The sequence below is a fragment of the Myotis lucifugus genome, unplaced genomic scaffold (genome assembly GCF_000147115.1).
Source record: "Myotis lucifugus unplaced genomic scaffold, Myoluc2.0 scaffold_91, whole genome shotgun sequence".
NCBI classification, from domain to species: Eukaryota; Metazoa; Chordata; class Mammalia; order Chiroptera; family Vespertilionidae; genus Myotis; species Myotis lucifugus.
Window position 1 is genome coordinate 1,887,630 of NW_005871139.1, and position 21,907 is coordinate 1,909,536.

At 50.4% G+C, this 21,907-nt stretch overlaps 2 protein-coding genes across 2 annotated transcripts in view; both read right to left on the minus strand.

The window, feature by feature from the left end:
- The window catches only part of RPAP3 (RNA polymerase II associated protein 3), a 30,215-nt gene extending 28,027 nt beyond the window's left edge, over positions 1 to 2,188 (minus strand). The window contains 1 exon segment of the mRNA XM_014458180.2: positions 2,106 to 2,188. The gene's annotated coding sequence lies outside the window, so the exon portion shown is untranslated.
- Positions 2,189 to 5,766: 3,578 nt separating this feature from the next.
- Positions 5,767 to 20,721, minus strand: ENDOU (endonuclease, poly(U) specific). The gene is made up of 10 exons (XM_014458137.2): positions 20,526 to 20,721; positions 15,450 to 15,572; positions 13,104 to 13,187; positions 12,469 to 12,603; positions 11,833 to 12,004; positions 11,250 to 11,449; positions 8,128 to 8,241; positions 7,427 to 7,533; positions 6,568 to 6,710; positions 5,767 to 5,866 (listed from the first exon to the last, which is right to left on the minus strand). Exons 1-10 carry the CDS (start codon positions 20,578 to 20,580, stop codon positions 5,767 to 5,769), a joined length of 1,233 nt encoding a protein of 410 aa, XP_014313623.1. The 5' UTR covers positions 20,581 to 20,721.
- Positions 20,722 to 21,907: the final 1,186 nt, after the last annotated feature.

The window sequence follows — 21,907 nt, forward strand, 5'->3', positions numbered from 1 at the left end:
ACATCAGGAGGACATGGTAGGTAGTTACAGAGGGGTAGTTATAAATGTGGGCATCATTGGCATAAAGGCGGAAACTGTGACTACGGGGTGGGGGTAGGAGATTAGAGAACACTAGTATTTATTTTTTTATTTTTTTAAATATATTTTATTGATTTTTTACAGAGAGGAAGGGAGAGAGATAGTTAGAAACATCGATGAGAGAGAAACACCAATCAGCTGCCTCCTGCACATCTACTGGGGATGTGCCCTCAACCCAGGTACATGCCCTTGACCAGAATCGAACCCAGGACCTTTCAGTCCACAGGCCAATGCTCTACCCACTGAGCCAAACCGGTTTCGGCGAGAACACTAGTATTTAAACAAACCCAGGAAGAGATGCCCATATAGAACTACTAGGCAGTAGCATCTAGGGAGCTGGGAGGAAAACTTGGAGAGCACCATCACAGGTGAGTATTTTCAAGAGTTCAACAAGGTGGGATAGGTTAGCAGTGCCAAATGGCATAGAGGTTGTATGGGGGAAAGAAAATTGTAAAGATTAAAATGTAATCTCTATACTTAGTCATACAAAGATTGAGAGCTTTAATGGGATTTTTAAGAATAGAAATAAAGAGAGCTGAGTAAATGAGATTACCATAAGGAGATTAACATGATTCTGCCTTTGATATTGTAAGATAGCTCCTGTGCCACATAACCACGTTTGAGTTGACAAGGCACCACACATACAACCATGGTTCCATAAGATAATTACGGAGCTGAAAATTTTCCATCACCTAGTGACATCGTGCCCATGTAACACATGCATTACTCGTGTGTTTGTGGTGATGCTGGTGCAAACAAACCTACTGCGTTGCCGGTCATATAAAAAAAGTAGAGCACATACAATTACACAGTACATAATACTTGATAATAAAAGACTATATTAATGGTTTATAATTTACTATACACTTTTTATCATTATGGTAGAGTGTACGCTTTATACCTATTTTTTAAAAAGTATGCTGTGTTACACTAGCAGCCTCATCCATCTCGTTTACCCAGTCTCTTCATGCCCTCACTTTCTCTCGTGCCTGATTTAATCTACGTTGTTTTGTACAGTAACCTGCTGTGCAGGCTCCTAGCCTAGGACCACTAAGCCTTACGATGCAGCCTAGGTGTGCAGTCAGCTGTACCACGTGTGTGTGAGCGCACTGACTGCCACACACCACCCATCACCTAACCATGCATTTCTGGTAACCTTTCCCAGAACCTATCTTCACCGTTAAGCGATGCAGGACTGCTGGAGGGGTCTGGGGGGAAACACGGTGAAAGCAGATATGAGAAACAGGTAGGTGATGGCGCAAGGTCACCAACGGGTGAGAGGGGATTCAAAGCTTAAAGGAGGAGGGGGAAGGGGAAGTAGAATGCGGGAGGGAGGTGATTAAAAAGGGGATTCGGGAAAGAGATGGTTGCAAATGCAGATAGGTCTTCTAACCCCCAGCCTAGACCCAGGCACTAAGTTTAAGCTCCTTTCCGGCAGTGCCCATGTTTGATCACATGTGTCTATCTCTTTAAGAAACAAGTGCAATGCTTTACTGGGGACTCAAAAATATGAATAAAAGTGCAGCGAGCCCCTGAGATGCTGTAGGGGAGTCAACTCCGTCTCCATTTCGCTCATCACCTCTGCTCCCCTGGAGGCCCAGCCACTCCCCCGGAACCTGCGATGGGCCGGGTGAGGTCCAGGCAGGCACCCAGGAACTCCCAGTGCTGGCGGGGGATCGCCTCACGCCCCGTATCCAGGCGAGCAGCGCGCACCCACGCGGAACGGGGGCAGGCCCCACCGCGCACTTCTCCGGAGAGTGGACCTGCGGTCCTGACCGCCGCAAATCGCCCAACGCCCGGGCAGCCCGGGGGGAGGGGCCGTCAGCCAAGCAGAGCGTCCAGGTCCCGGCGGCGCGGGGCGGCCCCCTCCCGGAGCGCGCCCCCCGGTGCGCCGCTACCCGGGACACCGCGGCGCCAAACCGCGCCCGCCCTCGGCCGCTCCGCCTACCCAGCACCCGCGGCCGCGCCCCTTCACCCGCCCGGCGACCCCCAGAGCCTCCTCGGCGATAACTGCGAAGCCGGCTCACCTCACCAGGCCGTTGGGGCCCGCACCTCCGCCGCCTCCAGGGCTCAGCCGCTCACGCCGCACCCCGCCTCCCCGGGCTTTCCCACAAGGCCCCGCGCGCCCCCGCCCGCCCCGCCCCCAGGCGCGTGCGCAGAAGGTAAAACCTGGCTAGGGACTTGGCAGGTGTGTTAAAGCGAAGTGGGAAGATTTGCCCGCCTCCAAGGTGACTAAACTTCACGGGAGGTAACCCGAAACCTTCAGGGTCATCCTGACTCGTGTCCCAAGTTGTAATGCCTTGCATATTTCTTTGGACTTCCCTCAAACTACTTAGTCCCGAATATTTGCCTTGGATCTTTGTGAGGATGACAGTCATGGGAGAGAGTTACTGGTTCTCTACCGCGAACAGACGATGTAAACTTGTAACTCTGGCAATTTTGCAAGGTTTCTCCCCCTCCCCCGCCCACCCCTTGAAGTGCTTATATGTGTAAACCATTTGGTAAACCAGTTCTTCAATCCACCTTTGCAAGTAGACTCCTGTGTCTATCTTTGAGTCCTTCTGTAACATGTCTGAGCACTGAGGTCTGTCTTTAGATGTGTCCTGACTTACCAAGCAGAAAGAATATGAAGCTTGTAACATTTCTTGCTTCTACTTCCTATATGAGTGATTTCTCTTTTATTTTTATGACAACTCCAAAAAAATTGTAAAACAAAAATAATTTTTAAATTCCACGAAAACAAACAAATGAGCAAAACTTTTCATTTGGAACAGCTCTATGATCTTAAACATTAGCCCAAAAATTCAGATCAGTGGTTCTCAAAAGCTTGACTAGACTTTGGAATTACCTAGGAAGTATGAAAATATGTTTGATTTCTAGGCCCCATACCCAGAGATTCTTTTTTAAAAATATATATATTTTATTGATTTTTTACAGAGAGGAAGGGAGAGGGATAGAGAGTTAGAAACATTGATGAGAGAGAAACATCGATCAGCTGCCTCCTGCACACCCCCCACTGGGGATGTGCCCACAACCAAGGTACATGCCCTTGACCAGAATCAAACCTGGGACCCTTCAGTCCGCAGGCTGACACTCTATCCACTGAGCCAAACCAGTTAGGGCGAGATCCTTATTTAATTCATGCAACCTGGGCATCATGATTTTTTTAAGTCACAGGCTATAGCTGTACCGTTGAGGTTGGGGACCACTAAGCCAGGTAATGGTCAATGAAAAACCTCCCTTGGGCCCTCCCTTACAAGGTCATATTATTAGCACATCTTTCCCACTGTATAATTGTTTGGTATCTTGGTATTTTAAAATCATAGTGGTCGAATCATTAATCTCATTAAAATATTTACTAATGAAATGATTCTTTGGTTTTTGTGTTAAGGGAATAGATAACGAAGAGTCTTTTGTTTTAAAAATTAATAGTAAAAAACTTAAAGCAGATATTGATGTATAGATGTTCTTAACAAAAGCAACTGTATTTTTTTAATTAATTCTGGCAGAGTCAATTGAAATGGGAGAGGAAAGAGCCAGCTGACTGCTCTGGTAAAACCTCATAGACCCTTGGGTGAATTCTCTTTCTCTCTCACCTACAATAATCAGACAGTTGTTTCGTGAGTACAGAATCAAAGTGAGAGGAGTTAGTTCAATGGTCTCCATGGCCATCATCACCTAATTCTGAGGCTTCCACTGGCCTACAAAAAAACTATGCCTATAATGGCAGCCTTCTCTCTTCAAGGGAGTTTGAGCATTTTTAATTTGGGGGCAGTCATGTGCTCATCTAAAAAACTCAGAATTCAATAAATAAGGAAGAAGAGGAGAGCAGATATTGAGGGGCAACCAGTAACCTCTGTCCCAGGCCTTAAGTATTCTTTGAAAGAAGGAAGAATGAGTCATTACTGCTAGAAATCTAGGCTCACTATCACCTGAGGAAAAGGGTTGAATTTTGTAACCCTGATTCTGCTTCTTGCTGAGAATGTAATCTGTAAAATGAGGCATAATCTAAAACTCAGTTGTTTAGGTATAATTAAAACAGTGGAGATAAAAAATACCTAGTGGAGAGAGAAAATGAATGTAAAACTCCTATCTAGCACAGCATGGGACATGGTAAGAGCTTTAACAAATGTTATTGCTCCCCCTCCCTCTCAGGTTAGGCTCTGACTAACTAGTTCCCCCTGACAGCAGGCTTTAAGAAGGACCGTGCTCAGGAATATTTCAAAATGGTTTCTTTTCTCCTGCCTGTGTTGGACCCCCAGCACTAGTTTCTGCTCCAGAATCTCTTTTCCAACAAGCCCTGTCTATGGTCTCCTGTCTTTCCAATCTTGGGAGCAGTGGTTTCCTGTGTCGTCTCTTCTCTTACGAATCCAAGGAGAGTTGTTGGTTTTTCAGTCTGTTCTGTTCTCACTTGTTGTTAGGGTGGAGTGGCAACTTCCAAGCTCCTGTATGTGGAACCAGAAGCCGGAAGTACACTCCTCCCATTCTTCACATTACAAGTCCACCAGGAAGAATTTTCTCCCCATCTAGGCTAGAGGGACTTGGTGAGTCCTCAGGGACTTCAGAGATACCATGTTTTCCAAGCCATCCTGAAGAAACACTGAAAGCAGAAGTACCACTCCCAGCCCTGTTCCGGGCAAAGGCAGGGAGGCAGACATTTGAGGAAGGCCAGTTACAAGAAGAGACACATTTCAAATTTTCTTAAATGACTTTAATTGGAGACTCAAACACTCTGTAGTTCAAGCCTGGCTCTGTGGAACAGCATCTGGTACTCAGTGGAGTTAGGGGAGAAATGCATAACTGAGGTTGAAACGCAGTCTCCCTGGTCTTCCCTTCTAGAGTTTGTTGCTGCGTAAGCCTTAAAATAATTGTTAACGACACCAAGCTATAGGCTCCTTTCTTCTGATGCAAAATCCTCCGATGGGAGAACTCTTTCACAGGTTATTTGGGATCAAAATACAGCTCTGTAACTGCACTCAATAGCTACAAGCAGGAACATTCTTGATGCAGTTACTGAGCTGGCTGCAAAACCCTCCAGGCCTGGAGAAGTCCACTCCCTGCCAGCCCACTCACTGTGTCAACCCATGATCCTCTCTGTCTAGCATTGGAGTTCTCCCAGACCCTGCTCTGAGAGGATGCAACCCTAGAAAAGACCAAATACCCATGCTTGCTTTCCATGGCCTGGTTTCTTTGAGGCCCCAACATAGGGCTGAACTGCTGTTTGCAGAGCTGTGTACAATAACAGCCATTATAGTCATCTTGAATTTCTGTCAGCCGTTCTTCCTAAGAACAATTGATAACACTTTCACAGTAATAATTCATCAGGTTTGCCCTCTCCCCAACCCCAAAAAGAGGAGAGGGGGCAAACCCCCTCCCTGACATTAAAAGGAAACCTGAGGCCTGGAGAGGTCAAGGACTTGCTCACAGTTCCAACTTCCGTCAGGGCAACGAGCTATGGAGGGCCCCACCTTCTGTGTCTGGATGCTGTTCCCAAAATGCTGGAGGACAAAGACCTGACTGTTCCCCTGCATTTTTCTAATTTGTATCTTTTCTCTCTTTCCCAGATGGGCATGTCTGGATTTGGGAATCCCTCCCAGTCTCCTCCATGCCCCCTCCAGTCCAGAGCGGATAGCATCTTCGTCCCGCCAAAGCTCTCACTGCCCTCATGCCCCTTTCTGGCTCCAAGCTCTATCGGGTAGAAGACACCACGTAGGCTTTTCCGTAGGTGGTCTTGTCCCAGCTGTAGGTCTGGATGGCCAAGGGATAGCCACCCAGGCTTAACTGGCACCTGTGGAGAAAGATCATCAAATCCTGGGTTCCTGCTTCACTCCACCCCTGTCCGCAGACAGGAAGGAACAAGCCCAGTTCATGCAGAACTCCAGACTATCTTAGAAGGCCTCTAAGAGGCTGCCACCGCTTACTTCAGCCACTGCCCCCAGCTCCCCACGCGCATGGAGCCCTTTCAAAATCTATGCCTATTTCCTTTCTTCTAAAAAACAAAACAAAACAAAAACCACCACTTTTCATCTTTCCCAGAGCAGTATTCTAAAATCCCAGATTCTAGAGCTGAACTCCCAGAAATTAAATGTCTGCTTAGGGTTTCAGAAGTAGCAGGACCCAGAGTTCTCAAATGTTAGAGCACCTGAGGCCCAGTGGTTTCAACCGTTCTCTCTGGGGCTCTAGGGTTCCCCCAAGCAGCCTCAGGGGCAATCAGGAGGCTTGGAACACTAGGCAACTCCATTTCTCACTTTCATATGCATTAAGGTCCTGCATAAGATTTCAGTTGGAGGAAAGAGGGGCAGCAGTTCTTTGGCTAAGATAAAGCTTGGCAGCCACCAATCTGATAGATTCATTTCCCAAGTGAGAACCCTGAGGCCCAGTCCACACCCTCTGAGCCACCGAGTGGCAGAATCCAGGTGCCCCAACAGTCCCGGCTGAGGCAGCCTGCGGCCCCAGCCTGCCCCCTGGCCTGGCAGGCCCAGTACTTACGTTTTGCCTGGCCTGGCGATGAAGCACAGGGAGTAGAGCGCAAACTCAAACTCGGGGCTGCTGCCGATGAAGGCGGAGCCCACTTCCTTATAGTAGCCGTCCCAGTTGAACTGCATGGCCAGCACGTCAGGGTAAGACTCCCACTGTGGACAGAGGGGGGTATGAGTGCCACAGAGTGGAGGCTGACTGGGTGGTAGCAAACGGCAGCCGTCAGCCAGGATTTGGTGAGGGCGCATTAGGTGTCTGTGTGAACTTTCAGGGGAGGCTGGATTCTTTAAATAAACAGTCCCTCCTACGACAGTGTGTAAGCCCCTCTCAGACCCTGTGTCTGGAGCTTCCTGTGCAGGGAGGCCAGAGTCAGCATCTATATGATCGATGCCTGGGGAACAGGGACATATCTGTTCCCTCTGGCCCTCACACGTGGAAGAAAAGGATCGTTGATCACTCCCAAATTATTTTCCGGCACCGGCACTAAAGGTTTCATTTTTATAAAAAGTTTAGCTCAGACTAGCCAGATGAAACTCCCAGCTGAACCACATTCTAAGAAAATTCAGGCAGGAAGTAATTGCATGTCATGTTCTCCCCTCTGAGAACCCTCCCCTGCCCCCAGCCCCATCCAGAGATGGTGCCCTCTGCCTCCTGCCCCTGCAGTTGGGGAGCCTTCACGGTTTGGAAAGGAATCCCAGTGTCCTGGCTGGCTAAACCCACTGTCCAGCAGATGGGGAAGTCAAATTCGTAAACCCATTAGCTGCCAATGAAAGTCAGGGTGAGAGACAAGTCTGACTGCTCAGAATGCAGAGCGAGGGCAGAAAGTCTGGTTACTAGCAAGGTGTCCCCGGGGTCAGCGCTCAGTACTCACAGGCCCATCATAGATGTGACTGTAATAGTCAACCAGGCCCTCCTTCTCTTGCATGTAGAAGCGGATCCAGTTATGGAAGCCAGTGACCTTGCCTTTTTTTATTTCACCTAAAATAAAGAGTGCAGAGTGGGTGATGGGGCCTCCCCGCTAGCCCCTCTCGCCCTCCCATGCCAAAGCTGTCTCACTTTTCAAGTCTCTAGACTTCCCACCTGCTCAGCCCCTTGCCCACGCTGCTCAGAGTCCCTTGCATTCCTAACTTTTACCTCCAGAAGGCCCCCCTTTCAGCTCAAGCCCTTGGGGAAATTCCTCCTCCTGGCTGACTCTGGTAACCAATCTGACATACATTTCTCCAAGAGCAAACCAGACTTGCTGGGAGCTTTATGGGTCAATGCAATGGGCAGAAAGACCAAGGCCCTCTTGGGAAGCAGCTGACCAAGATCTAGAAGCGGAGGACCATTTAGAGGTAGACAGCCATGGCCCCCAACATGTCTCCCTTCCTACATGTGCCCCTTGGGAGCCCGGCATCTGGTCCTCTTTCGCCCTTAGGCTGTTCCTCAACAGTGACTCCTTAGGCCCCACCCTCTCGGCCTGGGAGTAGATGTGCCCCTCCCTGCTAGCTGGTATAGCTGCAGATTCGTCAATGCCCAATCCTGAGGGAAGCTATTTCTCCATCTCTTTCTTTCCAAGCAGAGTGATCCCACCTGAGAAGACGTGTTCAAAGCCACTTGAGTCCCCCTCTTCATTGCCTCTTGAATAGAGCCCAAACCACATGTTCTTCAAGTCATTGGCAAACTCTTGTTCAGAGCTGTAGCGGTCTGGGGAGAGAAACATAGAGGATTTAAGAGAGGGGAAGGCAGGACCAGATCCTGGGAAGGAAGGGCCACCTGCTCCATCATGTCAAGAGACACATGGGTTCAACCAACAAATGTATGCCATTGTTCATTCAACAGTGACCTATGGGGCAACTGTTTTGTGCAAGGCCCAGATCTAAAGGTGAAGGATTCAGCAGGGAAACACAGGACTAGATCACTGTCTTTACAGTTTGCATTCCAGTAGAGGAGACAAATAATTAACAAATAAACAATAAGTAAACAGTATGGTTTCAGATAAGTGCTATGAAGGAAATAAAGATTATCCCATGATGACTGAAGGTGGGGATGATGGGGATAGGAGCTCGTCTAGAAAAGGAAGATCAGAAAGGCTTCTCTGAGAAGATAGCACTAATCAGAGACAAAGGATTAAAAAAAAAATCACTCCTCGCTCGGCTGGTGTGGCTCAGTTGGTTGAGCATCATTCCATGCATCAGGGGTTGCCAGTTCGATTCCCGATCAGGGCAGATGCCCAGATTACAGGCTCAGTCCCCAGTAGGGGGCATGTAGGAAGCAGCCGATCAATGATTCTCTCTCATCATCGATATTTCTATCTCTCTCTCCCTCTCCCTTCCTCTCTCTGAAATCAATAAAAACATTTTTTTTAAATCACTCTGGTTGTGTGTGTAAAAGAGTCAGCAGGGCATATGAGCATCAGAGAGACCAGTTTTGAGGCTAATACTTTGTCCAGGTTACAAGTGATGGTGGCTTAGACTGTGGTGGAAGAGGGATGAGAAGTTTTTACTGATTTTTAGAGAAAGAGGGGGAGGGGGAGGGAGAAAAGGGAGAAACATAAATGGGAGAGAACCATTGATTGGCTGCCTACTGAGGACTGAGCCCTCAACCTGGACATGTGCCCTGATTGGTAACCAGCGACCTCTCGGTGTATGGGACAATGCTCAACCAACTGAGCGACTCCAGCCAGGGCCAGGGATAGATTTTGAAGGTGGACATAATAGATGTTGCTGGTGGAGGAAGTGGAAATGGGGAACAGTGAGGTAAAAAGGAAAATCAAATATAACTCCTGGGCTTCTGACCTGAGCAACTGGATGAGTGACAGTGTCATTTATGAGATGGGGAAAACCGAGGAAGAGTAAGTTCCGAAGAGATGCCATTAGGTAGGCAGGTAGGGGTGTCGAAAAGGCAGTTGGGAGCCAAGGAAAAGGTCAGGGCTGAGAGGTCAGGGCTGGGGGTCTAAATGAAGGAGCCATCAAATACCAACTGTTTACTGCCCAGAATTGTGTGGGGGGATGCAAACGTGATACCAGACATAGTCCCTTCTTTCAAGGACTTAAAACACAATTGGAAAACAAGACTAAATATGCACAAAATAACAGAATGGTTTCACAATCCGAATGGCAACCACTTTCTTGGTGCCAGGCTTTCCACTGAGTGCTTTACAAGAATACATCCTCCAAGACCCATTTCACAGATAAGGCTCAGACATGTAGGATAACGTGTTCAAGGTCACTCCACTAGTAAGTGGCAGAGCCGAACTCTAATCCAGTCTCTCTGGACCAAGGCTATTTGGGGCCAGACCCCAAGCCCCTGAGCTCTGAAGAGATGATGAAAGCCAGCTAGCTGGGAGCTGCGGCAAGTACAGCTTCACACATGCAGTGGGATGTGAGCTAGAACTTTAAAGACAAGTGGAATTTGGACAGGGAGAGGGATGAAGACAGGGTGTGTACTGCAACAGCCTGGCCTCGGCATGGGAACCCGGGGTTTCAGCCTGGCTCTGCTTGCAACTTCCTTTGTGGCCTCAGCCACGTCACCTAGCCTGTCTGGGCCTCCATCTCACTTCAAAAGTTGAAGGGCTCAGCCTGGACCTCCAAGATTCTCTCGAGTGTTTACTACAAAGAGAACACCAGGGGGCGTTGAAGGATTGCCTCCCCTTCATCGAGATTACAAGTGTGCCTTGGACTTCACCTAAAAAACAAAGCACGTTACCAAGTCAAGGCAGAAGCCCTTGGATGGAATGGAGAGCCGAGATCAGAGGCCATCCCAGGGCCCGGGAGGGAAGACCTGGACAGAGCTGCTCTGAGGCAAGGCCCAACTGCCTGGGTTGCGGGAAAGGAATCTGGAGGACACTAACAAACACAGCCCGTGCCAAGAAGTTCCGCAGCCCTGACCTTTTTTGGTCTGACTCAAATGTTTCTATCTGGAGTCACTCCAATCAGAACCCTTCCTGGTAGAACCTTCCCCTCTGAACCTTTGTTGATTTTCTGTTGCTGTTTCCCCAACAACAACAAAAGTGGAGTGGGCCCACCTCCTTCCTGGACTTAGCAGGAGCAGGAGTAGAATCAGGGATGCCCTAGGCCTGGAAAGTGGCGCTGAGCTGGGATCAGCTGAGGTGGCTGACCATGCCCTGGGTGGAGCCGGCTGGCTCACAGCCTTGCAGAGAACGCTGAGACTGAAGCAGTGAGTGGGAGGTAAACAAGGCAGCTGAGAGTAAATCAAAAGATGGGTGACTTCCAGGCCAGACGGAAGATTCTTCAGCCCCTGCTTGGGTCCATGATGTTTTTGGGCTTCTCTCTGGCCCTCTCTCCCTTCCACCTTAAAAAATGGACACCCAGCCCTGGCCAGTTTTCTCAGTGGTTAGAGCATTGGCCCTCGGACCAAAGGGTATCGGGTTTGGTTCCCAGTCAAAGGCATGTACCTCAGTTGCAGGCTCAATCTATAGCCCCGGTCAGGGTGAATGTGGAAAGCAACCAGTTGATGTCTCTCTCTCTCTCTCCCCACCCCCTTCCCTCCCTTCTACTCTCTCTCTAAAAATCAATGGAAATCCTCGGGTGGTGAGGACTAAAACAATAATAATAAAATGGACACCAGCCTCCATGTGGTCCCCACCCATGTTCTTGCCCTCCCCACTGTGGAGGCCCCAGAGGTTCCTGGCTCTCCTGCAGACAGACCCGAGCCCTCAGCACTGCCTCGGGGCCAGGGGCAGCTTCACTCACTCTGATGATGGAGGAAGCTGTAGAGTTCCTTCATGACGGCCGTCTTCATGACCTCTCTGAGGAAGGTGTCCTGCTCAGCCAGCTGCTGGGCACTGAAGTGCTCCGCCTGGCCCGTCGCCCGCTGGTAGTTGTTGAGGAGGTTGATGAAGGCTGCGTAGGTCGGCTTGGAGAACAGCTTTTCATTGACATATGTGAAGAGCCTAGGGAGGTGGAAGGTGGCCCAGTAAGAGGCCTGAAGGTGGAGCAGAAACCCCTCCAGGACTGCTAGGTGGGCCAGGGCAGGCCTGGGAAGGTTGGGTTCAGGAGCAGAGGGGGGACCTCAGGTGCTCTTGAGGGCCTGCATGAGGTCACTCTGTCCTTACACTTCAGCTCCTGGAAGGTTAGGTACATTCTCAGCCTGGCCAGTCACAGAAACCCTCCCCGCTGGATGCCCACAGTCCCTCAAGGTAGCTTTGTCTGCCTCTGGAGACCTATTTATTTGCTCTCCCTTTGATCCTCCTGCCTGGAGGATAAAAGAGCTGAGGCATCAAAAGAAGCAAGCTTGGGGGAGAGACTTTGCAGGAGGGGAATGACGGGAACGCACGGCTCCGGGCAGTGGTCCACTTGGTCTCTGGTCTCAGAGGGCGAGATGGCATTTTGGCTGTTGAGAATGATGTCTTCCTTCTGTGCTTTGTTGGTGTCCGCCCTGTAGATCTTCTCAGAGATGGCCTTCAGCTCCTCCGTGGTGATGGCGTCACTGCTGTGGGAGAAGCCCTCTGGGAGGAATTGGGGGAAGGGTGTCTCAGAGCCAGAGGGTGGCCAGAGGGAGGCAACTGTCTGGATGCATCCCTTCAGGCACCTTCCAGAAGCTGGCAGCAAGGGAGAGGGGCTGCAGTCAGGCCCCCTAGTGGCCAGAGGACGGGGGCCTTGAGCCTTAAGGATCCTTAAAATCAGCACCTGGCCTTGCCCACAGAATGTCCAGAGAATGTCCACACTGGCCCCTTCCTCAAGAAAGGTTCTCAAACGTTGACGTGCATCAGAATCACCTGGAGGGCTTGTTAACACAGGTTTGTGGGCCCCACCACCCAGAGGTTCTGATTCAGTAGGTCCAGGGTGAAGCGTTTCTAATACATTCCCAGATGATGCTGATGCTGCCGGCCCAGGGACCCCACTGGGAGGACTATTGCTCTGGAGAGTCCCTCTGTCCCTGGGGCGAGGCTAAAGGGAGCAGGAGACTCACCGTGGCCGCACTGGCTCTCGAAATCCTCGCAGCAGTTCCCAAATTCTGGGCAGCGGGCATTGCAGTGGCATGGGTGGTGCCTGTCGAAGGACTCGTGGCAGCGGCCCCGGCAGGAGTCTGGGGCTGAGTACAGGTCTGAGGGAACAGAGGGAGGTGTGTGCCGAGGACCTCTAGAGGTCGCTGGGTCACGGCTAGCTCCCCACACTTAGCTTTGTTTGCTCTCCTGACTCTATTATAAAGATCCCCGGGGGAAGGGAAACAAACAAGCTTCATTGGTCCACACCCTGCACAGTCAGGAAGTCCTTTCTGATGCCCAACTCTCCTTTCGGGCCTGTGTTTTTATAATCTTCCCACTCTAAAAATAAAATCTCTTCCACTTCCCTCTCCGGCCTCTCCACGGGCCTCGGGCCCTCTTTCCTGCCAGAGCCCCCACCCGCAGGCTGCTGAGGGCCTCAGGCTTCTTCCTGCCCAGATCCCGAGTCCAGCGAGCCCCTCTTACCACCTCCAGGTGCTGGACTGGGGTCTGTCTGACTTGGGCCTTGGCCTGTTGCCGCTGAGATGGCTGCCCCTCCCTGTCGCCCTCTCATATCCCTTCTTCTTTATCCTGAAGGTCCCCTTTGGGGAGGCAGACTCACTGCTAGCCGGGGCCTCCTCCATCTCTTCCTCCATCTCTTCCTCTAGCTCCAGGAACGGCTCTGGCTCTTTGGGGTCTTCTTCAACTGAAACAGAGAAGTCAAGTCACCAGCCATCCCCCCTCCCTTTATCTCTGGTTCTCAGTTCCCCCAGCCTCAGGGACAAGCATGTGCAGTAGAAGAAAGTACGAAACAGGGGCGAGGGAACAATGAACCAATACCGAGTGAAGGAGGAGAAAAACTGAAAATGGAAGACAGAAGGGGACTGATTACTGAAAAGAATCTCCCCAGGTGACAGCCCTCCTCACCCTTTACCTCCTGGTACTCAGTGTGCCCATCTATACAAAGGGAGGGGAGGCAGGAGGTGGTCCCTTCTGGGTTGAAAACTCTGATTTGGTTATGACTTTGCTTTCATGAAAGTTGATAGGTGGGCAGGCTTGACATTCTCCAAATGGCAAGGCCCTTACTTAGGAACATGCCAGACCTATCCCACCTCCCCATCGGAGTCAAGCGGGAGCTCCTCCCAGGGCCTCCAGGAATAAGGACTGCTTCCTGAGAAACCAGCTTCCCTTCTTTCTTTGCAACACTTGACAATGGCGGCCAAGGCTGAGCGTGTTCAGAAAAGCCCATTCCTATTGCTGCTCCATCCCTTCAGCTTGCAAGCTGCGTGACTGCAGCCTCTGCCCTGGGCTGAGTCGGGTGAGCTGGGGTGGGGAGGAAGAGGAGGAATGTTCCCGGGACTCCGAGCTCCTTGCTCATCACACGGCGGAATAATTTCCCCCAAAGAACCAACGCTCTTACAAAGTGACTGGGAATCCATGAGTGAGTTCGCTGGACAATACTGTGTGATTACCATCAGGACCACCGTCAGGTTACCCATTCAGTCACCAGGAACCTTCTGAGCACGTACCCCGAGCCAGGCTGTGTTCTGAGTGCTGACGATTCACAGGGTTCTAAACTCAGTTACGTTTTATGACAACAGACTTTTGTGAGCTGATCTAAGGTCTCAACCATACTTATAATATTTGAGTTGCATATCAGACAGATAGAGATTAAATGGCTCCTGGGCTGAGTGTTGCCTCTATCTAGAAATGCGAGTCTGATGGTCTAGGGCAGTGGTCGGCAAACTGTGGCTCTCGAGCCACAGTTTGCCGACTACTGGTCTAGGGTGAACTAGCCTTCCTGGGTCTGCTGAATGGGGCACAAAAGCAGCAGAAAGGGCGGCTCAGATTCTGACAGTGAGCGCTGGGCCTGTGCTCTCTGTCTGCGCCTGATCAGCAGAATTCCTGCGAGTATGTGTGGTGTGTTTGTGTAAACTGAATAAAGATCTCTTCTGGGTGAAAGCAGCTCTGTGGGCATAGGACTGGGTCAGCAGACACCACCTTTGGGCAAATTAGGAGAAGTCACTCCTTTCTTTCAGCAGGCACAGATCTACTCCAAGGCACATGGCTTAGCAAGAAAGATACAGATTCAATTTTGATCTGATTTGCCCTCTCACCAGGTGCCCTCATACAGTGCACAATGCGCACAACCATATGCAGTGATCTTGCGGGCCATGATCTACCATGGCTCTAGGGACCGTGTTTTCCAAATTGGGAGTCAGGACACGTGGTTTGGCCGTGGACTTAGCAAGGCGTTGTGTCCTAAAGCAGACGATCATTTACCTGAAAGTCTGAAACATCGGCAGCATGCAAACCAGGTGGTTATTCAAAGTGATTTTTTTTAATGACTCACTTAAGACTGTGCCATTGCAGTAACAGAAGAACAACTGGCTCTTGAGGGCAGTGCGTGTCCCATTTAATCGCTGGACTGGGAAGGAGGGTTGGAGATGTTGCGGCCAACCCTCGGCCTACTCACTACAGGAAGAGTGGTGTGAACTATGACAGTCACTGTGTCTCCTGGGGGCATGCACGTTGGAAAAGTATGTTGCCTTTTTTTATAGTTTTGCAATTTAAAGTGTTGAGCAACAATTGGTATTGGAATACATAATAAAATAAAATCTGTATCATGTTGCTTTTTGGGGAATTACTTAAACTTTCAAGATATCATTAATCCTGATAGTTCAGACAGATAATCCAGGTAAATGACATCTGTTTTGTTCTAAGTTGGGGTTTTACACTGGGGACATCTTAGAATACCTGGGACCAGTGGCATCTAAATTGCTGATCCCGGCTGCATGCCCAATATCCTCATCCCAGGCCCCCTGAGCGCCAGCATCGGTCCTGAATCCCGTTCTAGACTGCTGGCCATCCAAGCCAGCAGCCCCTGGGGCAGGCTTGGCATGGACGTGGCTCAGCTCACTGTGCTTTCCAGACCCTTCACCCCCCCCCCCCCCCGAAGGAGCCTCACCAGTACACAGGTGCTGGTAGTCGTCACAGCAGTCCCAGTACCAGGGACACTCGCGGTCACACTGGCAGGCAGCATCGCGGTTAAATTTCTCATTACAGCGCGATGCGCATGACTCCATTTTTCCTATGGGAGGTAAGGGTCGTAAACTCAGCCCTGTGAGGATCCTATTCTCCTCATCAAGGTACCCCGAGCTGGAGGGTTCACAGACAAGGGCTGGGACCCCACCTGGCAAGGAAGATCATTGCTGTCTGCAAGGGAGAAGTACTGCCACAGCCCCAAATGCACAACGCCCAGCACCCACCGCCCCTCAGCCACCTCAAAGTATAGACCAGGATCACACACTCAAATGCCTATGGGGCTAGACCTGGGACATAAATGAGTGAAGAAGCAGGAAGGCAGCAGGAAGAGGTGGGGCCTGTGACAAATTTGGGACTAATGCCCAGCCTGAAACTGGCAGCCACCGTCAGCTCTAGCCACTTGCTGCCATGTTGGGATACAGGCTGAGTGTTGCCACAGCCTCTAGTTCTTCAAGAGAAAGCCTTCATTTTTATGTGAAATTTTACAATTTTTAAAAAATTCAGGCAGACCCAATAGAGAGGTCTGTGGGCTGGGTGCGGCCCAGAGGCCACTATTCCCCTGTCCTGTAGATGAAAGGGATTCCCCCTGCCCTCTCCCCCCTGACCCATCCCCTTCCTCTCATCCTGTCCCTTTATGTTTTCTGCTTCTTTGTTCTTTCCTCCCCTTCATCTGGTCTTCTCTGCATCCTATTCGCCCCACAGTCACGTCTTTCTGTTTCTTGAATCTTTGGAATGCATTCAGATTCGTTTATCTCAGGGTGGGGAATGAGGCGGGTGTGGGTGAGAACTGGCCTTTGGAATACGCTGTTATGTAACCACAGACCACATCCCTTACTCCAGCCAAAGGGCTTGCAGAAACAAGCTTTTGGTCACAGGGGCATATGGACAAGAAATTTTAAAAGAAACGGTACAAACCCACTACCACTCCTAAGAAAACAAGCCCCACCACGCCCACCACAGCAAAGACAGTGGAGGGTGCAAGCCGGGGTGAAGCTGGCTGTGGGGCCCTTCCCTCCACTCTGGGCTTTAAGGGTGATAACAGAGCCTTTCTTTCCACTTGAGGTTCCTGGGGTTTGGATTCAGCGAGTGCTGGGGTTAGGGTCAGGCTGTGGGTTGGAGAATGTCAAGATCAGAGTCAGAGTTACTGGCGGTGCCGGAATTTGTGTGAATGAGGAAACTGAAACCTAATTTGGGCCGGGGTGGGGGTTAGTTAGGTTTAGATTAAGTGCTGCAGTTAGGATTTGGGCTTGAGTTAAACTTATTGATAAAATAACAGTTTTGTATTCATGTTTGGGTAAAGCATTGGGGATAGCTTTAAGACCACATTCAGGGTTGTGGAATGTGTCAGGACTGGGAGAGAAGAAATTAGCCCAGTTTTGCCTTAGACTAGATTTGGGATTTGGGTTCTAATTATGATTCCATGCAGGTAGAGCACCTCAATTTAGCCTGGGTTTAGGGCAGAGATGACTATTAGGATATGGGCTAAGTTACTGCTTTGGATTCTGGGATTAGGGCTTATGCTGTGCTAATGAGTGTGACACAGCAGGGAGGTGAAGAACCTGGAGTCTGGCACCAAACTGCTTGGGGCTGGAATTCTGGTTCTGCTGCTTTCTGGCTATGCAATCGTGGGCAGGTTATTTGACCTTCTGTGCCTCGGTTTCCTTATCTGTAAAAGTGTGATAATGAGCCCATCTCATAGAATATTTATAAGAATTAAATGGGTTAGTATTTGTAAAGCACTTAGGATAGTGCATGACAGATTAGCACTACGCAAGTGTTTGTGAGATAAACAGTGGCAAAATTTTATGCTCATCTTCAAGGCGACAGGAATCAGACTGGCTGGAGCAGTCTTCCCTCCCGCCGACCCTGGGTTTCAGCGAGGCCTTCCCTTGGGCTGGGGTGTCTATGACGAATGTTGCTGACAGTCTCCTAGCTGACATCCCCACTATAAGTCTGTTTTCCTTACATCAAAGAAGTGTCAGGTCAAGGTCACCCAGGGCCTGAGGCAACGTCACCTTATGTGCAGGGCCTCCAGGGTGGCCAGGAAGGTAGGCCTCTGATCCAGGGAATTGTCCCTAAGAAAGAGCAGGCCCGAGGCCCCTGTCCCTTCAGGCCCCAGGAAACTCCTCTTGAATCTTAAATGATGCTCCCTTACAGCCTGAATGGGAAGACCTTCAGGAGAAATGTTCAGCCCAGGAGGAAGGCTCGGTCAGCTGCTGCCCGGTCGGTGCCCGGTCGGCCTGGCAGTACACCCAGAATCCGAAGGAGAGAATTCAGACAAAACAGGGCAGCGTCTCTAATGGGCCAGGTCAGCAGAGTCCGAGGAAAGAATTCGCTTCATTCCAGCAGCTGGCACCCGTTGAGACGGGTTGCGAGTGAATAGGCAGCTCTGTGGTGTCAGGAGAACACCCCCACCCCCGGCCCCAGCTGAGCGGACTTCTTCATCTCCGTTCAAGAACTGTGTCCCCAGCAAGAAGCCTGGCCCAGGATCCTCCGCGCTTCCCTGTAAACTTAGGCTTTAAAACAGCGGTTCTCAACCTGTGGGTCGCAACCCCTTTTGGGGGTCTAACGACCCTTTCACAGGGGTCGCCTAAGACCATCGGAAAACACATATATAATTACATATTGTTTTTGTGATTAATCACTATGCTTTAATTATGTTCAATTTGTAACAATGAAATTGGGGGTCACCACAACATGAGGAACTGTATTAGAGGGTCACGGCATTAGGAAGGTTGAGAACCACTGCTTTAAAATAACCTTGGGATTTGAGGGTGGAGGGGAGGGGTGGGAGGAACTGTTCCTCAAAGGGACTTTTCCTGCTGTGCTGCTCTGGGGACACTTACCCTGACTCCTCACACCAGTGCACGCCCCCCTCCCATGCCTTCTGTTTACACCAGTGCTGTGTGTGCCTCGCTCACCAGCCAGGCACCCGAATCCCTGCTCCAGCCACCAGCTGCCCTCTTCCCGCTGTCCCTTCTCTGACTCTGCCTTTCTTCATTTTGGCCTTTCTTCTCAGACTCAGATTCTTCCTCCATTCCCCATGAAGAGCTTAGCCATGACCACCCCACCACCCCCAATGAAATACTAAATTTCTCTGCACCTTCCAAGATGTCAATATGCTAGGATGGATGCTCACTCCCTACCCATTCTGCCCACCAAGAGAGCCTGGGCGTCCCCATATGCCAGTGTTGAGCCCCTCTGATGGTTCGGGCAACCTACATCTGTGCCTCTACAGGGGCCCAGATGCTGTTTCCATGGAGACCTAGTCAACTAAGAAAATTCATTTCCAGGACCAGCTTCCTATTTCAGCCAAAGGCTCCCCAATATGATTCATATTCTTGCATCAAAGTTCTGAGATGTTGAAATAGGATAGACAAGAGCAGAGCCTCTTCCCTCCCACCTTAGGGAAGAAGGCGCCATCAGCCACTCAACCCTCACTTTCCCAGCAATCCCACAGCCAGATCAGATCACCACCCTCAGAGGCCAGGGCTCCACCTGCATGTCCGACACCACTGTTGCCTCTGCCCTCAGGGATGTGCCCCCCTCTTCACCAGAGACCAAAAGTCTTTTTTTAAATTATATTTTTATTGATTTCAGAGAGGAAGGGAGAGGGATAGAAACATCAATGAGAGAGAATCATTGATTGGCTGCCTCCTGCACGCCCCCTACTGAGGGTGGGGGGATAGAGCCACAACCCCGGGCACGTGCCCTTGGCCGGAATCGAACCTGGGACTCTTCAGTAGGCTGACACTCTACCTGCTGAGCCAAACAAGCTAGGGCAGAGACCAAAAGTCTTGAGTTGCTGTCCTCTCCTGAGATTGGGATGTACCAAGCCTGCGGCCACTCCTCACACTAAGCTAGACGTTTTCCTGTCTCACTCTCTGCCACTGGCTCTGCCATGCAGGGCCCAGTCAGAGCTGATTCCTGGCTGCTCTGCAATGAGCGCCAGTGGAGGTACATGATCCCATCCAGGGGTGGACGCCTGGGAACAGTTTCCTCTCCAAAGGCTCTCCACTTAGGAATCCTGCCAGGGGTCCCCTTATCCACAACCTACTTGGAAATGACTCCAAGAGTAAGCTTCTCACAGGAATATTATAGTCATAGTCAAAGCCCCAATTCATTCAGATCTCACCCCATCTAGAGTGCTTCTAATACATTATCTTACTTAGTCCTTACAACAGTCCTATACAGGAACCACCTGGGTTGGGTGGGATGGGTATCAAGCTCTGATTCTTTCTCCTCCAGGCAGACGAGGATTCTCCCCACACACCTCCGCTCAGCTCCCTCCCTTGGCACTCGGTTTCACTCACTCATTAGCCACAATTAACACAGGGCCCCAGCATTCTGCATAGCTGCTAAACAGGAAAGGGCTCCTGTTCCTCTGCTGGTCCCATCCCATCCCCGGCACCGCTAGTAGCTGTGGGCCAGGACCCTTCTCTATGTGTTAATTCCTCTAACACTGGGGCAAGGCCGATTCCCCTGACCACTTGCATAGCCCCAGGTAGCACGTGGCCCACCTCCTGGTCAGGGGCTCTTCCTTCCAGTTTCCCCCTGAGCCTGCCCATCTCAGAGAAAGGTCCCACCCCAGACAACCTCATTTGTTCCCAGGCAGCGGAGGGAGTAACCAAGGGCAGCAGGCCACTCCAACCCAGCAGACCCCAGCCCCAGCTTTATACCATACAATGACCACGAAAAACAAAACTTTGATGAGATCAAAAGTCAGGTTGGACTAAGGGATGTTTGGGGCTGGTCTTCCAAGCTGTCAAGAAATGTCTCCCAGGACATTAAGTCCATCAGCCCTGAAACTCCCTTCACACAGTCCACTCCACTCCAGAGGCAACTCCTGCACCTCAGGCCAGGACCGGTCTAAGGTGCTCTGTGAATTTAGGACAGAGCTGATCCTCTCTTGTCCCACTACTCTCACTCTCTACCAAGTTCCCCAAATCTCTGCTTCTTTATGCAGGACTTCTTCTACCTCCACCAGATAATGACTTACCTGCCCAGGCCAGGCCGCAGAGCATGGCCAGTATCAGGGGGACACAGGCCTTCATGATGCCCAGTTGGAGGCCAAAATGGGATTGGCTGTCGGACTTCCACGAGAGTCAAGATGAATGTCAAAGCTCTCAAGTGCGCCTTATTTCCCAGGCTTGTCCTTTTAAAGACATCAGAACTTGTAGATCTGGTACCTCCAGATCCTTTCCAAAAAGGGGGGAGGGATCCCAGATGGATCGGAGGTGGATGGGGGTGGAGTTCTCCAGCTGTTCGAAGCCAGAGGGAAGATGACTAAGCAGACAGGTAATGCCAGATGTTTAGAACAGGTAATGCTAGCCATCTGTAGTTAGGAAATAGGTCATACAAGCAGGCACAGCAGATGGGCCTATGTCAGAGGATGTTCTGTCCAAATTGGGTGCAGCCATGGACTCATCTTTGGGTAATGTCTTCCAAACACCCACCTACCTGCAATCCACAGGCCTGACTTTTCTATGGGGAAGGGGTTACAGGCTGGCTTCATCTTTGAGTTACTGGTACACAGCATAAGGAACATAGTAAGATGATCATTACAAGTTTGACTAACAAGTGCTCAGGCAAGCATTGGGGTTAGTGGAAGGAGAGATAAAAGAGGCATGGGTTGGAAACAAAGGCTGTTCTGACCACCATCAATGTAGCTAAATCACCTTATAAATATGCAAATTGGCCTCTAACTCTTACTGAGTCAACATCTCAGCTCTTACATGTTTCAGGTCCTCATGGATTTCAGGTTTATGAGGCCAGGGAAGGGTGAGAGGCCTCTTAAAGGACACACCCTTCCTCTTCTGGGAGCCCAGGGCCTCACTCCCTTTATCCTCTACTCAGTCTCCTGTCCCCCAAAGACCATCCCCAGAGAGATGAGGCCTCTCAGGACCCCTTTCCTCCCGAGTCTGAGAACAGGAGTAGCCACTTGGGCTGCCAAGCTTCCTCCTCCTACTGAAGGTTAAATCTGCTAAGTAAAATGCCCTTTCCAGAAAGAGCACTGCATGGGAGTCCTCAGCTCCCTCAAAAAAGAAAACTCTCATATAAAAAGGCAAAGCTGCCCTAGCTGGTTTGGCTCAATGGATAGAGCGTCAGCCTGTGGACTGAAGGGTCCCAGGTTCAATTCCGGTCAAGGGCACATGCCCGGGTTGCGGGCTTGATCCCCTTGTGGTGTGTGCAGGAGGCAGCCGATCAATGATTCTCTCTCATCATTGATGTTTCTATCTCTCTCTCCCTCTCCCTTCCTCTCTGAAATCAATAAAAACATATATATATTTTTTAAAGGCAAAGCTTATGAACAATTGAGACTACTCCACAGTTTTCAGTTTTGGGGTGTGTTTTCTTTGCGGGGGGGTGGCATGTCCTCCT